The following is a 17,676-nucleotide window of genomic DNA, read 5'->3' on the forward strand; positions in this document are numbered from 1 at the left end:
TGTGGGGATTTGTTAGATTATCCGAAAAAATATATCGTACAAATTGTGTTTACCGACTAAAATGGTTGCATTTAAAGACTTAATGTCAGTGTTGGAAATAAAAAAGGTCCAACACTCAACAGTCACCTGAAGTTGGCATAGAGTGTACGTGATATTGAACTATGACAGAAAATACGCACATAATATATACTATCGTACATGCAAGGGAAGTATGTTTTCTGAATTATGTATACTGAATACAAATAAATCAGTATTATGAGTAGGATAGTTATTGGTCAAAGATTCATCAATACTCAAATACCCGAACTTCAAACAACTGTGCCACCGTATCATTTAGGTTGACCTTTCATGCGTTATCATGATACATTTACCTCTATCTTCACTGTAAAGTAAAGGTACTTTCGGTTTAAACTAGGATGTGTTATCAAGTCATATGACTTTTCAAAATACTGATTTAGTTGCATGTTTACAATCAAATAGATTAACAAATAACCAAATGTGATGGCTCGAACACTGTGGTCGTAGTATGGGGAATTGCTGTGGCACCGAGGTTTGTCAATCTTTAATTTATTGTGTCTTAATTTGTTTTATGCGAGCCAATGTGTGCTATAGAAAGTACTGATATTAATATTGAATACTAGCATACGGTTTCTTCTATATCTCAATTTGTATATATATATATATATATATATATATATATATATATATATATATTTCCTGCGTGCGCAAGGTATGTAGAACGTGGCTCATATGTGTATTACTTTGTCATGACTTCTTGCAGGAGGAGCAGAAGCCGCTCTTGGTTTCCGGTCGCGTTGGTGTGCGGTCAGGGACGCTCTCGCAGCCTCCGGCCGGTCCCGTGCTCGCCCAGCCCGCCCCTATTATCGCAAGAAGTCCCGGCCCTACATCCGCCAGGCTGCACAATCCAATCAAACAGAAGGACTTTGGTGTGGAACTGTTTCTCAAATGTTTATTGAATTCATCAGTTTTGTTGTCTAAGCAACAGCGTTCATTGAACAATACCAAAGAAATATTCTTCAATAGTTAATTTTATATTAGTGTAATTGTTCAAGTCATTCCTGCATTTTGTGGTAAATACAGAGTCTGTATATACTTGCAATGTAATGTTCGTGAGTATGAATCAAGTACATGGGATGGATAGAATAATTAGCATTAGATTGATAATTTGGGAGCGATACACTGAAAATCCGTGTTTGGTTGACCTATGTGTTATTAATCTTGCTCCAGAGAAGTCTATACAGCTGATAGCCACGGTGCAGCTGCTGTCACTTCCGCTCACCTCCCTCGACAAGACTTTCCAGGTTTGTAATACTTGTGTAGATAAAAAAAGAAAAGAATTTGATCAGTCATGTTGATCTACTATCTTCAAACAAAAACGATAAAGTAAATGTATGTACATGTGGCTCATTTCCTCATAGCCATAAACATTAATAGGCCATGCTTAGTTTAATATGGTGATTAATCTATGGCCAGGATCTAGGCCGGCTGTACAACGAAGTTGTGGGTAACTTCCGGTCACTTGAGGAGGAGATACGCAAGTTCAAGGAATATTTCCTGGAGGAAACTTCCGGTATCCCCGTGCTCGAGGAGTGTGTGGCGCATCTCGTCAACCGAGTCGGTATACACGTGTAATTTTCTGCATTCATATTTTGTTGAAACATTGTTAAATTTCCACAATGGACCATTAATTCAATGTAGGGACGTATCATATCTTTACATCTAATCTGTTGTGTACATGTTTGAACAGGTACGGCCAAAATAACAGTTGAGCGGAGATCGAAAACGTTTATAGAGATAACTTATGACAAAGAGGACATTTCGAAAAACTGCAAAGGAGAGGCGGATCAGTCACTGCGGCCACTTGAACACTTCTCGCGTGCGTGTCGTCACATCCGGGAGGTCCTGGAACATGCACCGCAGGTGGAGCGGAACGTAAAGATCATCCTGGCGGACGAGGACCGGCAGGGAAAGGATATTATGAAATCAGAGCTGTCTGCGGACGCCATGCAGCGCGCCACTCACGATTTCCACGAGAACGTGTCCAAACTGCGGGTCGTGGCAGCCGGCACCGACACCATCAGGAGAGACGTGGAGAAAAAGTTTAAGGAGTTTGCTAATGCCAGCAAGGGATTCTTCAAGGAGGAATCATAGAAAGCTGTTTAGTTCTGTACTATATTTTGTAAATGCTGCTGCTCTTTGTGATTAAAATTCTTTCATTTCGCTGGTGTCATCGACAGTCCTCTGTACAGTCATACGTCGAGAAAAGTGTTGGAGAAAGGGTGGCACATATTTTTAGAAACATTTTTGGGGGGCAACAAAGGACACTTGTGATTCTCTGCCTTCTGTTGAAAGATATGTAGATTTTTTTTTTGTCAAATTGTTTTCTTTCAGTATTGTTTCCAAAAGAATGAGTCAAAGAATTGGGTGCTGTGTTGTTTGCATAATGGGACTTCGCCATTTAATAAATTGTTTGTATAAATGTATCTGTGTTTAATTCTCAACCAAGTTGTTGAAACAACATTTTGAGTTTCTCGTAAACAAAAGTCATATCCATTATAAACATCATCCCCTGCCATGTGATCACCATTATAGTCCTATCCCATGGTCACCATTATAGTCCTATCCCCTGCCATGTGATCACCATTATAGTCCTATCCCCTGCCATGTGATCACCATTATAGTCCTATCCCCTGCCATGTGATCACCATTATAGTCATATCCCCTGCCATGTGATCACCATTATAGTCCTATCCCCTGTCATGTGATCACCATTATAGTCCTATCCCCTGTCATGCGATCACCATTATAGTCCTATCCCCTGCCATGCGATCACCATTATAGCCCTATCCCCTGCCATGTGATCACCATTATATTCCTATCCCCTGCCATGTGATCACCATTATATTCCTATCCCCTGTCATGTGATCACCATTTTAGTCCTATCCCCTGTCATGTGATCACCATTATGGTCCTATCCCCTGTCATGTGATCACCATTATATTCCCATCCCCTGTCATGTGATCACCATTATAGTCCTATCCCCTGTCACGTGATCACCATTATAGTCCTATCCCCTGCCACGTGATCATTATAGTCCTATCCCCTGTCATGTGATCACCATTATATTCCTATCCCGTGTCACGTGATTACCATTATATTCATATCCCGTCACGTGATCATTATAGTCCTATCCCCTGTCATGTGATCACCATTATATTCCTATCCCCTGTCATGTGATCACCATTATATTCCTATCCCCTGTCACGTGATCACCATTATATTCCTATCCCCTGCCACGTGATCATTATAGTCCTATCAATAGAGCATGTGCTTACCTCCCTAACATACATGTTATTACAACTACAAAGTCCCTTCAGATTTAAGGCGCACGATATAGGTTGATGCTAAAAATGTGGTTAAATTTGAATGAGTTTTTGTGTTTAACTAATTTAACTTTAATGATAAAAAAAAAAAAACGCACATGATTTAGGTACAGAAAAAAAATACTATCGGTGGTTGTTTTTGTTTTTAAATAATAGCTACATGGCCACATATTTCCCAGTTAAAATAGTACCAATATATGGCTAATATTTTTTTTTTTATCTGTACCTTAATCATAGGCATTTTCTATTTGTTTTAGTCATTAAAGAGTTTAACATGATACTGCTAATGCATTAAAATAAAAAAATAAAACATTTGTTTTGCATCCACCTATTGTGAGCCTTGAATACTCTAGAACAACAATATTCTTATATGGCAACACAGCCTGTCTGTGTTTATATTATGTTTATTTACAAAAGAATTAAAAACAAATATAGAAGTCCTACACAGCATGGTAACTTTAATTTACAATCAACAATATGAAAGTCCTAACCACCTTGGTAGAGAACATAAACATACTATTAGCAAAAAACAGCTTCAAGTCACAATTTTTTTTCTTTCATTATCTGAAACTCTCTATCACATCAGAAACCATAAAGATTAACAATCATTTACACAAGATAATACAGTAAATGAGTAAATTATCTGCACATTTACATTGGAGAGCCTGACATGATAGTTCAAAACAATACAAAACACTCATAACAATTTCAAACAATAGTATGTTGTATGTACACTTTCTGTTTGTATGTCTCATAAATAAAAGATAATGTCCACCATTTAAATCCTCATTATGTGCTTGTCCACCATAAAAATCTTCATTCCGAGCATATCCGAAGTGTATTAGCAGTAAACAGTGTTCACAATTCAGGTGAAATACCCATTCATGCCACTATCAGTTTAGTCATGTGAGAGGTGAATCAGCCTCAGCTCTTTGTGGACACGTCTCTTGACCGATACGGAATGCCCTTGTTTTTTAAGTTGCGTACAATACCAGGTGGAAGCCTGCCAGTCACAGATAATGCATAGCAGCCTTTTGTGAATCTCTCTGAAATGATAGGAGCAGAAAAATAGATCATATCTAGTATGGTACAAGTGGCATTTCCTTTTATTATTTTAAAGATTTATCACAAACACACAAGATTTTTTTACTAAAAAATGAAAGTTAGATGCAAGTTATAATTATGTCCGGTCAGAATTGAAGATGAGTAGGTGTAGATGTAAGAAATTGATGAAAAAAGGACCACAATACCACATATAAGAACAAGTAATATATATTGAAGTCTTTTAGAGTTATCCCCAAGGTCCAGACTCTTTTTCAGACTATCAAGGGGCATAACAGACATAACATACAAGCTGAAAATCTGTGTAAACTCCAAAATCATATTCTATAACAAGTACAATAATTATAAATGTACAGTCATCTTTTAAAGAAAAAAAACTTGATACTCACCAACTCTCTGCCATTTTGCTACCCAGCTGTCCTCTGGACCCATCATTGCCACCATTCTGGGGAGAAATAACACAATAAATAACAATAATAAGTATGTTAATTTAGTAAATAACAACTTTATTTTAATAATGTCTGTTAAAACAGGACATACATCGCCCTAACAGATTTTATTGATTTAGTTTAATAGTACAAGGGGGATGATTTAGTAGTTTTAGTAGTTGCTTCCCCTAGACCATATATTCTCACAAATGTGTAATGCGTGTGTCATTATGACCAGATTATGTGAGCTCCTTTTGTTTGTAGTATGTGTGTTCTTGTTCTCTGAAGGCAATCAGATAACCTGGAAGGAAGCCTCCAATTCGACTCGGTGACCACCAACCAAACTCAAACCCAGGATGCCTTGGTGAAAGGCATTAAATCGATCTTTGGTTGGTCATCAACCAAATATCACCTAGGTGTCTCAGGTGACAAATATTAATAACTAATTAACAAACATTACCTTCATGCTGCTTTATTTAATTCATTAACATTATCAAGCTAGATACTTAAAAGTTTAAAGTTTACCCATCAAAATTGGAGCTGGTGCAATCATAGACAGCATCGGTGCTGTTTTTCATGTGGAGATATTCATCACAGTTATCACAACCATCCATCTCAAACTGCTCAAATGTCTGAAAATACATACAATCAACTTAAGATTAATTTATATATTCATGTATTAAAATCTATTGACATCTTATAGTGAGTAGGTTAGCCTCATCGTGAAACCACTCAATTATACATTACAAAGTCGTATTTCAATAGAAATAATCCCATATGTTCTGGACAGCCTATTTTCAATGCCCTATTTCCTAACACCAATGACTAACATTCAATGCCCTGCTGATTGTGTTTCATTGTAAAAAGGAACTGATATAAGGATGATATTGTGCGGCCAACATAGCATTTTTGCAGGTGGTAGGTGCCTATGCCCTTTAGATAATTCAGTAAATTTGTTTTCCTAACAGGGGAATTTTTATCTTCAATAGATGTAAAAAAATACATACAATATATGCAGTGCACATAACATTTATTTGTGTGTGTTTAAAATTAGAAACAAAGGTGATTAAGGGTTAACAAACAAACATTATTTGATGATGGCATTACAAAATACATAAATACACAGATGACAGTTCGAGAAGAAGCCAAATTATGTGTTTGTATTAAATCCATTTGTCGAATCGACAAAAATATATAAAATAGTGTTGTCCTTTTCTTCAAACTAAATTTAATCAAAGTCGCTATGGCTTCCATGAACACAGATTTTTGTTAAGGTGTACATGGACATAAAAAACGAAATGATGCCGTCTATAAATTGTTGTAGTAAATAAATACTGCCTTTTATGCTCATATAAATTAGATATCTTATGTACCGTACATGTTTCATTAATCTGTTTTACAAGTTGTATGGATGAATAAACTTCTGCTTATCTGCATGTATTAATAGTTAGTATCTATATTTAACTTTCTATTTACTTGTATATAATAAATCTTTGCACATATTAATCCAATTTTATTTTTTTTCCCAATCGTTCTCGACAACTTTTTCATTTTTTGTCTTGGAAGGAGCCAATTTTTGCGAAAATCAATGGACACCTGTTATATAAGACTGTTGACAAAAAAAAAAAGATCGCAGAGTTTTTTTTATTTAAGTTCAAAAATTGATGTTTTATGCATTTTTCTGAAATGTTAGTCACGGTTTAAGCCATAAAACATTAATTTTCGAACGGAAAAACGAAAATCTGCGATCTGATCTTTTGTCAGCAATCTTTTAGCATTGGTTTGCAGACATATGTACGCAAAAATTTGCTCTTTCCAAGACAAAAAATTAAAAGTTGTAAAAATGGTAAAATTGTGAGAGTGCAGCTTTAATCATAAAATGAGATTTGACAAAGTTCAGAATTACCATATACTGTAATATAAAACAAGTAAAGAAAGTTTGCCCTGCGAAAATGTAAACAAAGACTTATTCTCCTTGAAAATTATTACTTCTTCATAAGCTACAAACAAAATACCTGGCTCATAGATGCAGAGAATTTGTCTTTGTTTACATTTTCGCAGGGCGAACATTCTTCATTTGTTTCACTTGGTCCGATATTCTTGTGGGGGTGCAGGACGAAGTGAACCATTAACCAAGTGAACCACTGCCTAAGTGAACCATTTGGTTACCCAAGTGAACCACCTATACATTGCGAATTACACCTATTAAAGAAGTGTGAATGACTCCTATGAAGGAAGTGACAAACTGGACAATAGACAATAGGTGGTGTTATAAATAAGGTCATTACCGGTAAATGAACACATAAAACATTAAATTGTCAGTCAAATATATAATAATAATAAATGATAATAATTGTTACGTAAACTAATATGAAAACGAAGCACTATAAAAAATAAGGGATAATAAAGCACATGAAATTGAAACAAATAAGAAATAATACTAGTGTACATGAAAGTGAAACAAAAAATAAATAATAACAAAGCAAATACACACATAAAATTGGCAAAGTAATACATGGTATATATGCACATGATAATGAAACTAAAAAGAAATAATACTAGTGTACATGAAAGTGAAACAAAAAATAAATAATAACAAAGCAAATACACACATAAAATTGGCAAAGTAATACATGATATATAAGAACATGAAAATGCACGCATAATGTTCACAGAAATCATTCGCCGTCCTCGCCAAAGTCCTGTATGGAAGATGGGATCGGCCCAAGTACGATGAGATTGCTAGATTCCCTCCGTAGTTGCGATGTTGTATAGCTGTCATCATCCTTATACTTGTCCCACATATCGAAGAGTCGTCCATGGATGTTCTTGTATTTCTGGCGTTGATTCCTACTTACCAGTTTTTCTGAGACGAGTCGCATGGTGATGCTGTTTTACACACAGTTCAAAGTGTTAATAACAAATAGAAACCAATTTTAAATAAATAAATTAGTAGATACATGCATAAACAAAAAATGTGTTTCATAATGTGTGTATTTTATTTCAAAACTTTATACATGGTATATTATGGTAGGACATTGGATTATATCATCACTGGATTATCACAAAAACAAAGGTAAAAATTAAAAATGTCTTCAATAAAATTACACAAATACAATTGTATAATATAATTTGTTATGCTTTAGTTTTAAAATAATTTAAAAGATATTAAACATTATCAATATGTTAACATTCCCTATATTATTTATAGATGGTTCACTTCATCCCACTAAATGGTTCGCTTAGACCTGGTTCACTTCGGCAGTGGTTTACTTGGTCAGACATTCTTATAGGTAGTCCAAATAATTGTATGTTGACGGATTTTTTTTAGATTTTTGATATGGCAAATCCTTCACGTACAAATTGTTTAGTATCAAAAGTGGGTAGTTGTTCCGATCAGGATTCCGGGTTAAAGCATATAGCGTCTATAAAATATCATGAAAACAAGAAATATTACCAGATAATGTTATTTTATATTAGTTCCGTACACAAAAAATAAATATCCAACTTATAATTATGAGTTTGACGGCTTTTCTTCATTTCATTCTGTCAAAACATAACGATATATACATGAAGGGCACCTGCAAGGCTTTAGGGCACAGTTTTAAATCGCTCGGAACATTTCGGCCATGGCCGAGTTGTTACGATTGTATAACGAGGTCTATCTCGAAGCTTTGTCGGAGGAGGCCGAGCTATTACGATTGTATCGAGTTGTTCCCCTTCGCATAATTGTTGTCTGTGTCAGTCAACTTTCGTTTTATTGGAAAAGTAAACAACTTGTTTTAATGCATTTAATGCTTGTTTAGTGAAAAATAACATTTCACTTACATGGTAAAATATGAATATAACTCTTTATGATCAATTTCAACCATAAAATACTTCACTTAAAACAATTTCAATATTTTTAAAACACCCCCGTTTTTTGCACATTCCCGTGTAGACGTTAGGGATTGGAAGAATCCTGTATAACACGTCTATTATTTTAGACTATCTTATAGGGTACTTTTCAATTTTGTCAAATCTCATCTTATAATTAAGCCGATGTATTATATTGATGATATAAATGTTCAAATATGTGTAAAATATAATTTTGGCTAGTTGAACTGATTCATTATGACTCAAATGGGCCTTTGTCATCAAGCCACTGTGTGTGATTCTACGCAACTCTTCCCCAATCGAAAAATATCTCAATTTCTACATTTACGTTTTAGGAAACAAGAATACAACAAACCTTTACTAAAGAACATAAAAGACAGGCTCTTAGATTTCTTAAATCTTTTGGTACCGTTTCAACAGACATATTTTGACGGTCGACGTATTTTGACAGTATCTCGAGACTAAAACAAACGAGCCAAATATCAAAATCGAAAACTCGTAAGCCACTAAGGACGTCCAAACGTGTAACAGGTTACAGACAACTTGTTTTTGTTATGAATACGCAGTGACGTCCCTTAAAACTGTACCGTGTCTTGCTGAACTTTGCGTTTACATTTAATCAATGTAACTCGATTTGATTGCATATGTTATTTATCTGAAGGATTTTGTAACTAGTTAATTTGATTTTTTCATAAAAATGAGTTATCAAAATCATGTTCGAAATACCAACCTACTACATCACAGGTAGTGGGCAGGTGTCACACTTTCATGACCACTGACTATTGTATAGAAATTACAATAAAGGTAGAGAAGTACCTAACTAAGTTAGCTATATTAATAACCATGTGGAACTGTTATATACCTTTAAAATCAAGTACTATAAAATTATGTTTAACTATAGTGTATGTTCTGACATAAAGCATTAGTAATGCATTAGTGCAATGTCATCTTGACTATGCTTCATCATCTTGGTACTGTGGCCTTACCATGAAGTCTAAAAATAGACTCCAGGAGGCACAAAATAAAATTGTTCGTTTTATTAATATTTTTTTTATTGTAGAACCTCGCTTTCAGTGGCAAGTTTTGCTGATCTTGGTTTTTTAAATGTCGAACAAAGATGTAGACAACTTGGGCTAAATCATGTACACAAAATATCTTATGACAAGTGTCCAAGTTATATGAAGGATAATTTTGCCAAATGTAATGAAGTTCACTCATATTGCAGTAGATCCAACTTAAAATTTTATGTCCCACATAATGGTGGTTTTACAGCAGCTTCTTTTTATTCTAATGGTATACAGGATTGGAACATGCTTCCAAATAACATCAAAGACACAGAATCAAAGTATGTTTTTAAGAAGTTAGTCAAAACTCACCTCTTAAATGAGATGGAGAAGTTTTAGAAGTCTGTATTTTTGTATTCATATTTTTTTATGTATCAGATAAAAATAAGTGCGCTTTCTAAGAATACGCACAATTTTTATATAGTTGCTTTGGTAATTTTTAAATATTCCTTAACTATTTGTATAATTGTGTGGTATATTATATAATTATGTGATACTGATAGTAGTTTATTTGTGATGAATGTCATATATTAATTTAATTCATCTGAGTATATGATATAATATTATATAATACTGTTCACTAAATCATTAAATGCCAACTTTAATACCTTAGACATGGACCCCGTTGGAAATAAGCTGTTGTACTTGTGCAAATATTTACGGATAATCCTGTGCAATGTCATTTATTATGTTAAACTTTATTTGGTAAAACTTTATTTGGTAATAAATTAGATAGCTTTATCATCAACACCAGAAGTAATACTTGTTTTAGTAGATCTAGTATTATGTATTTCATGTTAAACTTTCTGTGATATAACTTATTAGGACTCTAAATATCATGCAAATACAATATGTGATATATCTTATATTAATGTAAAATGTACGGTTATTGACATAATGCACGAATAAAACTATTACTACTTCTACTACTACTACTACTACTACTGACTTGTATAAATGTGACGTCAACAAACACCAGCAGATCCCTTCAGAGAAAAGCATGCTCGACACTGGGGGGCCTTTGGTCTTTATATACAGTAAATTCTCAATCCACACAGAGCCCAGAATTTGCTAATTTGTATATTACCAACCAAGTTTACATACAATGTACGCACTTTGAACGTACTTCCGTCTATAACGGAATACTATACTATGAACGCACATCCGCCGCCTACAGCGGACCGTTACATTACTTTCCCCTCCGAGAAGACTCGTCCCGAGTCTTGGTCTGGGAATCTTATGGGTAAGGCAACTCCATTCCGGCAGTTGTCAATATCCCACCGCTGGCACCAAATTTGTTACGTGCGAGACCAATAAACACCAACAGATCCCTCCAGAGAAAAGCATGCTCGACCCTGAAGGGGTCTTTATACATGTATACAGTAAATTCTCAATCCACACAGAGCCCAGGATTTGCTAATTTGCATATTACCAACCAAGTTAACATACGTACTTCCGTCTATAACGGAATGCTATACTATGAACGCACATCCGCCGCCTACAGCGGACCGTTACATTACTTTCCCCTCCGAGAGGACTCGTCTGGAATCTTATGGGTAAGGCAACTCCGTTCCGGCAGTTGTCAATATCCCAACGCTGCCATCAATTTGTAACGTGCGAGACCAATAAACAGCAACAGATCCCTTTAGAGAAAAGCATGCTCGACCCTGAAGGGGTCCTCTGGTCTTTATATACAGTAAATTCTCAATCCACACAGAGCCCAGGATCTGCTAATTTGCATATTACCAACCAAGTTAACATGTTAACATACGTACTTTGAACGTACTTCCGTCTATAACGGAATGTTATACTATGAACGCACATCCGCCGCCTACAGCGGACCGTTATAGGTAATTCAAGCTCAAAAAGTTGGCATAATTAAATTTACTACGTTGATTAAACAATAATCTTATTGATTAATTGATAGCAATTAAATGGTTAGATGGTATTATCATTGATAATAAATTCACGGAGGATCAGACACTCTCTGGAGTAAGACGAGCACTAAGGGGAAAAGCAAGTGAGCATTTAAGGAGAGCTGGAACTGGGTTAACACTTGATGCAGCCATACGGAAGCTGGAAAGTGAATTTGGGAGTATTGAGAGACCCGAGATTGTTATGCAGAAGTTTTACTCTGTTGAACAGAAGGTTAAGGAAGATGTATCTGTATATTAAGCCAGGGTAGAAGATTTGTATCAGCTTGCTGTTAAGTTTGAGGTCATTCGTAGAGGTAATACAGATATGTTAAAGATAGACATCGACCTTACGTGAATGAAGCATTTTTCACATATCTCCTAACTTGACTCGAAGGCACTAAATGTGAAATTACTTTTTGGCTGTCATAAGGGTGGTGGTGGATACATGTTTTATTTAATCTTTAACATGTTCCTAAAAATGCAGACTGCGAGTTGGGGACAGGGCGTACAAAAGATTAGGGACTTGTATGCTGACATGACCTGGTAGCCTTGGTCCTGGGAAGATCATCCGGAGCATGTATGACAAAGGTACCCCAAACAACTAAAAACTATGATTTGAACATTGATAAACTTCTTGCAAAAAATCTCTAGGCACAAAAGGACCCGAGCATAAATCTGATGAATTTAAAGGTGGAGGACTTGTCCAAACTTAAGACGCTGTGCTTTCGAGCTCTCATACTTGCCTTGAAAAACTTCTACACAAAATAGTCGAAAATACCCTGTCGACCGTGGCGTAGTGTATCTTACCGTGAGCGCACACAAGTGTGAAAAACACTGTGCTGCAGACAAAAACACACACTCGTACACACTGAACGTAACTACTAGTCGATTCTTGGTTGATGGAAAATGCATAGAAAAGTTTGTTAATAAGTAATTGATTGACATTTATGATCGAGATGGTCCGTACTATAACGTGCGAGCCAAACAAACACCAACAGATCCCTTCAGAGAAAAACATGCTCAACCCTGATGGGGTCCGTTGGTCTTTATATACAGTAAATTCTCGATCCACACAGAGCCCGGGCTTTGCAAATTTGCATATTACCAACCAAGTTAACATCCATTCTATGCCTACAGCGGACCGTTACACTATGAACGCACATCCGCCGCCTACAGCGGACCGTTACACTAATCCGCCGCCTACAGCGGACCGTTACAGTACTATTTGTAATGCTCACAGTCTAAGCCTACTCTCCTTGAACAATATGATTTGCTTAAGTCTTAGAGTATGTCATTAGAAATAGGCAAAGCCAATCTGCTTGCACCTCTGACACCACTGATGGCGAGTCGGTGGTTGCCAAAATGTAAACGTAACTGCAAGTATCGCGATGCTTTCTGTAAAGTGGATCAGTATTGGATACACAACAGGTGTGGCAAACATACTATAGAAGAAATAAAAGCAGAATAAAAGAAAGGAACCCGAAAGTAATATATCTGTACATTATGCCATCGAAGTGGTGTTTACCAAGTTTCGCTACAATCAATGAGGACACGGCCATAAACGTCGTTCATGGATCGTCTGAATGAGGAACCGAGCCCCAGAACAGACCAGACAAGTATACAGACAGGGGATAACAGCGGAACCGCTCAGGAAACTAGCCTGAAAACGGTGGTCAGTGCTAAGTCCATAACTGAACACTCCCAAAACTTAATCCCTTGTGAACCACTAAATCTAAAGTTAACAACCGTACAACACCACATGATCTAGTCAGCAACCATTAATAATGAATCATCACAAAACACCTCTCTAAACTACATGATCGCGAGCTGAAGTGTAAGAAGAAAGGCTTCCTCTTAAAGAGAAGAAATCTTGAATTCATCTTTACAAACGCGCTATACTGTAAAGTGATACATGTAACATTTTCTGAAAGCTCGTTGTTCCTTCTTTACAATAATACCAAAACTTAAAAAAAATATCAAGAATTAAAAAAAGGTAGACCATAGGGCCGTGTTTTTCATACCTGTTTCTCTGTGCGAAATTACGCGATTTTCAACGATGATAATATTAGTATATTTTTAATACTATAAATTAAAAACCTAAAAAACATTTTCTGAAAGCGGTTGTTTCTTCTTTACAACAATACCAAAATTTATTAAATTTGTAAATAATTAAAAAAAGTTAGACCCTAGGGCCGTGTTTTTCTTACCTATGCCGCTGTAGAGGCATTATAGGGCTGGATTTTATACTCACACTAAATTGCAATCGTAACAATTCGGCCATGTCCTGCAAGCTTCGAGATAGACCTGAATCAATCGTAACAACTAAATTGTTGTCTGTCACGTTTTAGTCGTTTCGTTGTGTTTAGTCATATTGAAGAGTATTTGCGTATTAATTTAGGTTTACAATTATAAATATGAAAACATATTAATAACATTATCCCAGTCCGTTAAATCATATTTTGGGTCAAATTAACATATTTTCACTCAAATACTACATCATTGATTTATATCTCCATTTTCTTATTGTGTATACAAGAATTGTTTCTCAAACTACTTCTTACTAAAAAAACCTTAAATTGTAGGTGTTGTTAGGTCACAACTGATTATTTTGACAATCGCGTTTGCTGGTATGATTCCGCTGCGATTACACCAAGATACCAATCATTAAAATTCCTTAGAAAAGCAAAGGGAAATGCCAATAGATTTCAATCTATATTTACACTACTAGTATATTCACTTTTCACTCTGATGTACCTCTAAAGTCTATCTACTTCCAAGATCTGTCATGACAATGTTCCTTCATTTATCAGTGGTACTGTGATTCATTTGCATGAAGAACTACAAGATGTAACATTAAATATATATATATATGACTTCTTGAAGTGACTGACGTTTATTGCCAAAATGAGCTTTTGCGGTTCAAGATCTGGCTCCCTAAGTGTAAGGGAAGGTGTTCTGAAAAACAAATGTTTTGTGGATGTTATGAATATCATTCCTCATGGAATGCTGATAATTATCAGTGCTGTTATTCTAATAGTATGGAGAGAATCTGTGATGGGGCAGTTGAAAGCAAAAACATGGGTACATTTCAAGTGTCATTCAATCAGATGGATTGTAAGCATGGTACTTGTATTAATCTATGCTCTTGATATCGTTGAAGGATTTGTTTCTGACTATATTGATCCCGACAGTATTAACTTTCATGTAATTATTCCACCAATTGTTGCATTTATAAGTACAATGCTATCATTAGTGCTTTACCATAATATTGAAATGTGGAATTCTCCAAGGTTTTTGTTAATTCTAATTGCATACTGGACAAGTGCCTGTGGATTAAAACTTCTAAAAGCATTTTCTCTGTATAAAACTGGTATTCTAGTTATTCATTTAAGACTTTGGATATGTTGGTCTGCAGTTGCACTATATGGAGTTCTACTTCTGATTGAGCTCTATACACTGATACATCATGTAAGTGTGATTCTATTTATTAGATTTTTGTTTGAGCTTTATAAAAAAATGAATTTACCAATTTATCAGCTGTACAAGTTTAATCAATAATCGCTAAAAATCATGATGTAGACATTTGGGTTTATTGCATAGTATTATATACTTCCAGTGGGATTTAAGTGAAATTATATCAGTTTTGTAAGAGACATTATTGAAATCTATTATATATGTTTATATATTGCTAATTGGAACTAAACTGTTAAAAAAAATCATTTTTCTGCAAGATTTGATGCATGGTTTTTGTTACAGAGATATGCATTTTTCAAAAAACCCAAGAAAATACATCCATCACCTGGTCTTGAACGAACAAGATATTATGCGAATTATGCCAGCTTCATTTCAAGAATCACTTTTGCCTGGGTGAGAGACATCGTTATTCAAGGATTTAAGGCACCTCTCACATGCGAACAGCTGGGAAAACTACCACATGTAAGTATATAAATCCAGGTTTTTGTTTTGATCAAATTGTGTGTATTTGTAGGTAAAAGTGTTATAAATAACAAAATATCCTTTTTCTTCTTCATTTGTTATTTTTTATTTACAAGTTCATTTGCGTTTCTTGTCAACATCCTATCAGTTGAAACCTGTTGAAAAGTGTTGACAATTATACATGTGTTATTTACATTACAGGATGAAAAGACGGTCACAAATTACAAGAAGCTCTTGCATGCATTTGAAATTGAAAAGGTAATATGAATGTAAAGACTTAGCCAATGATTCTTTTGTTGAATATCTGATAAATTTATTTATAAAATACCAATCATCAATCTGCTAGCAATATTTTGCAAGCACAAATATACATTTGTTCCTGTTTGATGTGGCCTTATATTAAGAATAAATGCTTCATTTTGATGTCATTTTATTTTTTAACCACTTGATCAGAATGTTTTTATGAATAAAATGTAACATAAAAACATAATTTAACTAGTTAGTTTGTTATGATAACAAAGTATCAAATGATATCTTATGCTTTCTAATTTAAGTCAAAAGCTGAGGCCAAAAACAAGCTACCCTCTTTACACCGTGTTTACTTGCGTGCATTTTGGCCATATCTTGCCCTTGGCGGCCTTTGTCGACTATTTGGAGATCTTCTGGCATTTGTGGGCCCATGGTGCATAGAAAGTATTGTCAACTATGCTTATGAAGCTTTGGAAAAGAACAGCACAATTGTAGATCCTCAACTTCTGTCTTTGGCAAAAACATATTTACCAAGCAATGGAAGCAGTGTTAATGTGACCCTTGATGACACAGGGTCACCAGAAGTAAGTACCCCCTGTAGATCAGTTTTTTAGTTCTGATTTGAAAAAAAAATGCTTTTCTCTTGATAAGGGATTAAGTCAATTATTAAAATCCAAACTTTAGCAAAATAACATACATTGTGCTTAAATTGAGAACAAATAATGTAGGTTTAGTGATATTCCTGGTGTCGTCATTGTCAGCGTAGTGCAATAACTTGGCTGTATTGAAATTGGAAGTATGAACTTCCTTGCCATCAATTTTGGGAGTTTTCTTCCAAACATGGAAGTTCAAGGCTCTCTAACACCCTTATTTCTCAATTATTGTACAACTTTTCTGATGGAAAGTGAAATAATTTGCTACTTAAAATGCAAACTCAACAAGATATGAATATAAGTCATTAGTTTAATCAAAGAATTATTGAAGATGTGGCCTTAATGTAACTTTGACATCAGGTTTTAATTCTTTGAACTTTCAAGCTTTTATATTAGGAAGCTGTATTTGAAATGTTGGGAGTTTCTGTAAATCTAGGGACTAAATGAGTAAAATACTTTAAAACTTAATGGAAGCCCTGTTAATAATGTCGAGTTATTCCCCTTTTTCAACAAAAATCAACAGACGAGTGTTTTGAGTTCACTCCCCAATGCTCTTATTATTGTATCTTGTTTATCATCTTAAAAGCACCTACCTGGGTACATGTATTAATTGGCTTGTGGGAAAATAAGTTTTTGACAACTGTTTCTCAGTATTCTTCCTTATTTCCTTCTATAATGTCTCCTCTAATTCCCGTTTTCTAGCACAAGGAGGTGTATGTGTCAGTGTATGCGTTTGTAAGCAATGGGTACAGTCTATGTGCAGTGTTGTTCCTGGCCACCCTCCTCCAGCACACGCTCCTACAGAACCATCATTACTTTGTCATCAGGCAGGGAATCAGGCTGAAGGCAGCAGTACAGGTGGGCTCTATGATTAGTGATGCTTTGTCACAAAAACAAAAAATAATGTTATCCACTTATTGATTGTATTTACTCTTTTGAATGACAAAATACATGTACACTGGAGACATCATGGTTAAGATCACTGTTGGGACATGAAATGATAAATCTAATGAAATGTTGTAATGATCTCATATTGTTGTTGATATGACTAGTAAAGCTCAACTACCATACTACATACCTACTAGTTT

At 35.1% G+C, this 17,676-nt stretch overlaps 3 protein-coding genes across 4 annotated transcripts in view; 2 read left to right on the forward strand and 1 right to left on the reverse strand.

The window, feature by feature from the left end:
* The first annotated feature begins 392 nt into the window (after window positions 1–392).
* LOC128232603 (uncharacterized) lies at window positions 393–2,504 on the forward strand. The gene is made up of 5 exons (XM_052946264.1): window positions 393–550; window positions 782–947; window positions 1,249–1,322; window positions 1,495–1,639; window positions 1,769–2,504. The coding sequence occupies exons 1-5, from the start codon at window positions 527–529 to the stop codon at window positions 2,170–2,172; spliced, it is 813 nt and encodes a 270-aa protein (XP_052802224.1). The 5' UTR covers window positions 393–526; the 3' UTR covers window positions 2,173–2,504.
* Window positions 2,505–3,790: 1,286 nt separating this feature from the next.
* On the reverse strand, window positions 3,791–9,289 carry LOC128232604 (transcription elongation factor SPT4-A-like). Its single transcript, XM_052946265.1, has 4 exons — window positions 9,126–9,289; window positions 5,420–5,526; window positions 4,856–4,911; window positions 3,791–4,450 (listed from the first exon to the last, which is right to left on the reverse strand). Exons 1-4 carry the CDS (start codon window positions 9,192–9,194, stop codon window positions 4,329–4,331), a joined length of 354 nt encoding a protein of 117 aa, XP_052802225.1. The 5' UTR covers window positions 9,195–9,289; the 3' UTR covers window positions 3,791–4,328.
* Window positions 9,290–14,172: 4,883 nt separating this feature from the next.
* LOC128231303 (ATP-binding cassette sub-family C member 9-like) overlaps window positions 14,173–17,676 on the forward strand; it is a 32,246-nt gene continuing 28,742 nt past the window's right edge. For both annotated transcript variants that reach the window (XM_052943943.1, XM_052943944.1), the window contains exons 1-5: window positions 14,173–15,218; window positions 15,507–15,686; window positions 15,888–15,944; window positions 16,241–16,519; window positions 17,291–17,446. In XM_052943943.1, the coding sequence (XP_052799903.1) occupies window positions 14,655–15,218; window positions 15,507–15,686; window positions 15,888–15,944; window positions 16,241–16,519; window positions 17,291–17,446 (1,236 nt within the window). In that variant the 5' untranslated portion in view covers window positions 14,173–14,654. The remainder of the gene's footprint in view (window positions 15,219–15,506; window positions 15,687–15,887; window positions 15,945–16,240; window positions 16,520–17,290; window positions 17,447–17,676) is intronic.

The sequence above is a fragment of the Mya arenaria genome, chromosome 4 (assembly GCF_026914265.1).
Source record: "Mya arenaria isolate MELC-2E11 chromosome 4, ASM2691426v1".
NCBI classification, from domain to species: domain Eukaryota; kingdom Metazoa; phylum Mollusca; class Bivalvia; order Myida; family Myidae; genus Mya; species Mya arenaria.